This window comes from Chiloscyllium plagiosum, chromosome 11 (genome assembly GCF_004010195.1).
Source record: "Chiloscyllium plagiosum isolate BGI_BamShark_2017 chromosome 11, ASM401019v2, whole genome shotgun sequence".
NCBI lineage: Eukaryota > Metazoa > Chordata > Chondrichthyes > Orectolobiformes > Hemiscylliidae > Chiloscyllium > Chiloscyllium plagiosum.
Window position 1 is genome coordinate 65,055,077 of NC_057720.1, and position 7,012 is coordinate 65,062,088.

A 7,012-nucleotide genomic window follows, 5' to 3' on the forward strand; every position below is an offset into this window, starting at 1 on the left:
TTTTGACTTCTTTTTCTCCAAAGTTCCAAAACAGTGCAACAGCATCAAAAACAGTAATTGCTGCTCCTGGAATTTGAGGAAATCACCTCCAACACCTAAAATACCTCAAAAAGGAGCAGCTGTTCTAAGGAAACCAATCCTAGCCTTGTCAAGTTTGCCTTGTACCTGCAACTTTCAATCCCTGGTAATGTTCTTGTAAATCTCCTTTGTTCTTTCTCTTTTTAGAGCAGTTACATCCTTCCTGTAATGTGGTGACCTGAATTGTACACACAATTCCAGATGTGGTCTAACCGGTATCTTATATAGAACTAGTGTTATTTCCCTGCTTTTGTATTTAATACCTCTGAATGAAAGCATGCCTTCTTTACAACATTTTCTGTCCTGCCACTGTCAGTGACATGTGGACTTGCTGTACCCCTCTCAATACCCTTCAGTTTATTATATAATTCTGCTTGCCATCGCCAAATGCATAATCTTGCAGTTATCTGGATTGAATTCTGTTTTTGCCTGCTGAACCAAACCATTGCAATCATCCTGATATTGACAATCATCCTAATCAACTGCTCAAGCAATTTTTGTGGCATCTGTGAATTTCTCAATTATGCCTTTCACATTTAAGTCCAACTCAATATATATCACAACTGGCAAAGAATTTAACAGTGAGCCCTGTGGAACACCACTGAAAACTATCCTCCATTCTCAAGGACATCTGTTGACCGTTATCCTTTGTTTCCTGTAGCTGAGCTAATTTTGGATCAAACTGGCCACATTCCTCTATAACCTGTGGGGATTTCATTTTTTTGACCAGTTTTCCATGTAGGACCTTGTCAAATGCCTTATTAAAATTCATGTAGTCACCATTCACTGTGTTGCTCTCATCAACCATCCTCGTTACTTCCTCAAAAATTCAATTAATGCCATAAGACATGACTTTTTCTTAACATAACTATGTGGATTGTTCCAGATTAATTTATGCTTTTCCAAGTAACAGTTAATTCTATTTCCCAATATTATTCTAATAATTTACCAATCACCAGGGTTAGATTGACTGGCCTATATTTATTCAGTCTATTCATTACACCCATTTTGAATAATAGTACAACTTTTGCAGACCTGCAATCCTTTGGAACCTCATCTGTATCTAGTGAGGATTGGAAAATCATCCTCAGTGCATTTTCTATTTCTTCACTGCCCTTCTTTAACAGCCAAGCATACAATTTACCTGACACTGGTGAATTAACCATCTTCAAGCAAGTCATTCTCTCCAAAATCTTCTTGCTTATGAACATACAAACTTGTAAATTAGGAGTAGAAGTTGGTCATTTAGCCTTCCACTATCCGATAAGATCATGGCTCATCTGTTTGTGTTTCACATTTGACATTTCCTTTTAATGTTGAAGACTTTGGTTCCCTCATCTTCAATAAACAAAAACTTTTGCAATTTTGAGAGATCTGAAATAAAAACAGCAAGTCTGATAACATTCTTGGAGAAATAAACTGTTAACTGTGTGAGTCTAATGTGATTTCTTGGAAACAACTTGTCTAATAAGAATCTATCTACCTCTGCCTTAAGAAATATTCAGTGACTTCTCCTCCACAGTCTTTTGAAGCAGAGAGTTCCAAAGTTGCACAAATTTCAGAAGCAATTCCTCTCATCTTTGTTCTAAAATGGCAAGCCCGAATTTTAAAACCATGTCCCTGAGTTCTGAACTCACTAAAAGATGAAATAGCCTTTTCAGGTCTCGCTTGTTGAAACCATTCATGATCTTATAAGCTTCACTCAGCACTTTTTTTCTAAACACCAGTGCAAACAAGCCCAGAAATGTTCACTATTTCTTCTCAAAGCAACCTGCTCAATCCAGGTATCAATCCAATCAACCACCTCTGAGTGATTTTCAACATATTTATATCCATGCTTTAAATAAGGACACTAAAACCGTACACACTATTCTGGAATTTCAGTTAATCTGAATATTTTGAAAATATACATAAACATTTTACAAAATGTCACCAATATATTCCTTAACTAATATTTAACACTCCTCCTTAACTAGCATATCTGCATCATCTGTCTCTTTTTTGAAGATTGAGACAAATACCTATTAAGAAGTCACCTGATGAAGGAGCAGTGCTATGAAAGCTTGTGATTTTGAATAAACCTGTTCAATTATAACTTGGTGTCATGTGGCTTCTAACTTTGTCCACCCCAGTCCAACACTGGCACCTCCATATCATGGCGAGAAGTCGCCTAAAAGGAGATTCTGTAGAGGTTTTCAAAATCATGAGTAGGCTAGATATAATAGATGGGAGAATATTTTCCTGCTCGTAAAAGGAACAAGGCATAGTTTTAAAGTGATGTGCAAATAAAGCATGAGTGATGGAAGAAAAACACACTTTCATTCCGCTTATAGTTAAAGTATGGAATGTGCTGTCTGGAAGTGCGGTTGAGACAATTTCATTTGAGGCATTCAAGAGAAGATTGGATGATTATTTGGATAGAAATAGTATACAAAGGTCTGGGGAAAAAGCAGGAGTTTGGCACTAAATAGTCATGCTTATCTTAAGGGTTGGTGCAGGCATGATGGGCTGAATAGCCTTCTTCTGCACCATAACAATTGTGTAATTCCTTGATACTTCTAATTCACACATACTCTTTAACTGGTATTGATAGAATTCAAATGGAAGTGCAGACTGGAAATGTGTTGCCTCTCAAACTTGACTTTCCTCCTCTCCTGGCTTGATTTATGGATTAGATTTTGAGGAAATGTGTGTGTTGGGTGCACGTGCAATTTCTAGTTTCAGGATTCTCAACCTCATGCATATAGATTTTAGATTAGATTCCTTACAGTGTGGAAACAGGCCGTTTGGCCCAATCAGTCCACACCGACCCTCCGAAGAGTTACCCACCCAGACCCATTTCTCTCTGACTAATGCACCTAGCACAATGGGCAATTTAGCATGGCCAATTCACCTGACCTGCACATTTTTGGATTGTGGGAGGAAACCGGAGTATCTAGAGGAAACCCATGCAGGCTCAGGGAGAACATGCAAACTCCATGCAGACAGTCGCCCAAGGCTGGAATCGAACCCGGGACTCTGTAGCTGTGAGACAGCAGTGCTAGCCACTGAACCACTGTGCAGCCCTTGCCACATGTATTCTCTCACTCAGGCTTTCTCTCTCAGACTCTCATTCTCTCATGCACACTTACAAACACACTCCTTCCAATACACATTCATACATGCTCACACTCATTCACGCTCATCCATTCATACTAACTCTGAAATGCACTGTCTCATACTCACACCCACTCTCTTTTGCGCACACATTCACTCTCACACACGCGTGACTCATGCATACAATTGTTCACTCCCTCACACGCACTCGTTGGAATGTCGGCTTCACTGACTGAAGAAGAATGTATTGCCCATCCCTAATTACGAGCTGGTGATGATCTGTCGTCTTGAATCGTTGTAGTTCTTGGGATGTAGGGATGCTCAGTGTTGTTAAAGAGGATGTTCCAGGACTTGGACCCAGCAACAGAGTAGTACTGGTGATATAGTTCAAATCAGGATAGTTTGTGGCCTGGAGAGGAACTTACAGATAATGGTGTATCAATGGATCTGTTGGCCTTGTCCTAGGTGGATTCTGAAGTCATGAATATCAGTTCTCATTATACAGTGTGTTTAAGGGGTAAAATGCCTCATGACATGCTATAGAAGCCTTACCATACCAACATAAGGAGATGTTCAGGCAGATACCCAAAAGGATCATCAAGACATAGGTATTAAGGATTGTTTTAATGGAGCAAAGATTGGTGGAGAGGTTGAGTGAGGGAATTCCAGCACGAAGAGCATTGACAACTGAACATATGGCGACTAAGAATGGAATGATCAAAGTTGGGAATGTGTAAAAGGCCAGAGTTGAAAATACAGCCTGCTATGATACAGCACCGTTTAAGATAAAATCACATTCCAAGGAGCTTCATAAGAACATTTTCAGACAAAATGATCCCCGGAGTTCCAACTTCTCTCACTGCTCTTTTAACCTTTATCGCATTATATTTACTAATGTGACATTGTGCCAAGTTAATGTGAGTTGATAACCCTGATGAAGGTAGGTAAATTGAGGAAGAATTGCTTGAGGGTATCGGTTGCACACATAATGGAGGAATGAATGTCAACTGAACTGGCAGAAAATCAGAGACACACTCATTCACTTTCTTGACTGGTAATGACATGCAGTAGCCTCAATTTGCACTCGTGTGAGAGAGGGATGAGTAATCTAAGGACAAATGAATTGAAAATGAACTGAACTAGGGAGAGAACAAGTTACAAAAGTCATATGCACTCATTCTGATCGATCTTCTATTTTAAAGAATGTTGTTTTATTTTCATTAATTTTTCTCAGAGAAAGATATGTAAATTTATTGGATTATATTCCTCGTCATTTGAATAACATGCACAACGAAATCATGATGCAACGAGTGTTGGACAAACAACTTATTGTGGAGCTGTTCGTTTTCCAGAATGCTGTTGAAAAACTTAACAGGTAATTATTTCTAATCATAGAGCCAATTGAAAAATTCTTTCTTAGGATGCCAGGAAGAGTTAAATTTGAACAGAAACTCAAGAATAGTACTGATAAAGGCAAATGGATGCAGTTCATCTGATGGTTTATCAATTTTCTTTTGTAGTGAGTCACTCAGAGGAGGAAAATCCAATTTTTAATTCTTACTTTGTGATGAGTTGGCTGCTTTCAGCTAATAAAGCAGTAGTAAGTTTAGGATTGCTGGGGAGGGGTTGGGATAGGGGGGGCTAAGATATACCCCAAGTTTTACACATAGTCCATCAGGGTGTAAGTTTGCTCGGTGACTTGGTAGATTTGTTCTCAGATGTTTTGTCACCATGCTAGGTAACATCATCGGTGAGCCTCCAATGAAGCACTGTCCCACTTGCTAATTATGTGTCTTGGTCTGTAGTATGGGTAATATCACTTCTGGTTATTTTTCTGAGAGGTTGGTAAATGGGGTCCAAATTGATTTGTTTGTTAATGGAGTTCCGGTTTGAATGCCAGGACTTCCCATGCGTGTCAAATACAAACCACCTCTCAACACCACACAAGCCAGAAGAACAGCGAACAGAACGGCTGCAGGATGGTATGAGAAATGATAAATAATGCCCACAACCGACTCCACAAATACAAACGAGAAATTTTGCACCAAAAAACTCTGTACACTAACAGGACTGAAAATGAATGGAAAAGTATGCTAGAACAAGCCATTAACACTAAACAACAGCGGACCAAGACAAAGAAAAGACTAGCCCTACAAGGAAAAACTGGCCAAGCTCTTATACAGCAAAAACACAGACAATTCAGGGACTTGGATAAAGAACCTGTTGGACTGACCACTCACAGACACGGAAGAAGCTGTCCTAGTATGAGGGATGAACTTCATCCACAGGGACACGGGAAAAAAAGGACTTCTTAGCAGCATTGGAATCCACCCTGAAAGGCGATGGTCTTACAGAAGGAATCCAGCAGGCCATCAGACAGACAGTATTACTGCAAACCCTGAGACAGGTGAAATTAACAAGCCAGACCTCCAAAGAATGAAATCTGAAGGATCCAACATACCCCGTTTCTAGGGATTGTGGAAGGTACATAAACAAGGGACTCCTCTCAGACCATAGTCTCACTTTCTGGTACACCAACATACAGACTAGCAAAGCAACTATAACGCAAACTGAAACACCAAGTAGAAGACTCAAACCACTCCATCCACTCCACCCAGGAATTCTTTAACATCATAAAAGACACCAAGATGGAGGACGACGAGGTCATGGGTTCCTTCAGTGTGATGGTCCTATTCACATCAATAAATATCACCCTAGCCAAAGAAACAGTAGCCCCACTGCTAGATGAACCAAGGACACAAACACTAGACAATGCCAACTCCATCAGCAAGGACAGCATCCTCAAACTAGTAGACCTGTGCCTCACAACTCACTTCACCTTCAACATTAAGATCTACAACCAAATCAATGGGATGCCTATGGGATCACCAATATCAGGACTCTTAGCAGAAGCAGTTATGGAGAGGTTAGAACGAACAACACTTCCCATGATCCATCCCAAGCTTTGTGTCCGCTATCTGGATGACACCTTTGTCATCCCAAAACGCAACAAATTAGAAGAAATCCACAAACACATAGATAACATTCTTACTGATATAAAATTCACCAAAGAGGAGGAGAACAACAACAGAGTCCCCTTCCTAGATGTCACAGTAGAACGAAAGCCAATGGAGAGCTGCAGACCAGCATCTACAGGAAAACCCTACACACTGACCAGATGCTCAACTGCAAGAGCAATCAAGCAGACAAAAGCAAGGACTGCAGATGCTGGAAACCAGAGTTTAGATCAGAGTGGTGCTGGAAAAGCACAGCAGGTCAGGCAGCATCCAAGGAGCAGGAAAATCGACGTTTTGTGCAAAAGCTCATCATCAGAAATAGTCAATTTTCCTGTTCCTCAGATGCTGCCTGACCTGCTGTGCTTTTCCAGCACCACTCTGATCAAAACTCTACAAGAGTAATCATCCCAACATCCACAAATGGAGCTGCATCCGGATATTATTTAAAGGAGCCACAAGACACTGCAGCACCCAGGAACTACAAGAAGCTGAGGAAAAACACCTGTACAACATATTCAGGAACAATGAGAATCCGACAAGCACAAGGTAAAAACAATGACTGCAGATGCTGGAAACCAGATTCTGGATCAATGGTGCTGGAAGAGCACAGCAATTCAGACAGCATTGAGGAGCTTCAGCAAAATCGACGTTTCGGGCAAAAGCCCTTCATCAGGAATAAAGGCAGAGAGCCTGAAGCGTGGAGAGATAAGCTAGGGGAGGGTGGGGGTAGGGAGAGAGTAGCATAGAGTACAATGGGTGAGTGGGGGAGGAGATGAAGGTGATAGGTCAGGGAGGAGAGGGTGGAGTGGATAGGTGGAAAA

General features: G+C 40.7%; 1 protein-coding gene across 3 annotated transcripts in view; it reads left to right on the forward strand.

The window, feature by feature from the left end:
• Nucleotides 1-7,012, forward strand: part of axdnd1 (axonemal dynein light chain domain containing 1) — a 166,354-nt gene that overhangs the window by 66,534 nt on the left and 92,808 nt on the right. For all 3 annotated transcript variants that reach the window (XM_043699576.1, XM_043699573.1, XM_043699575.1), the window contains exon 11: nucleotides 4,409-4,549. In XM_043699576.1, coding sequence (XP_043555511.1) covers nucleotides 4,409-4,549 — 141 coding nt within the window. The remainder of the gene's footprint in view (nucleotides 1-4,408; nucleotides 4,550-7,012) is intronic.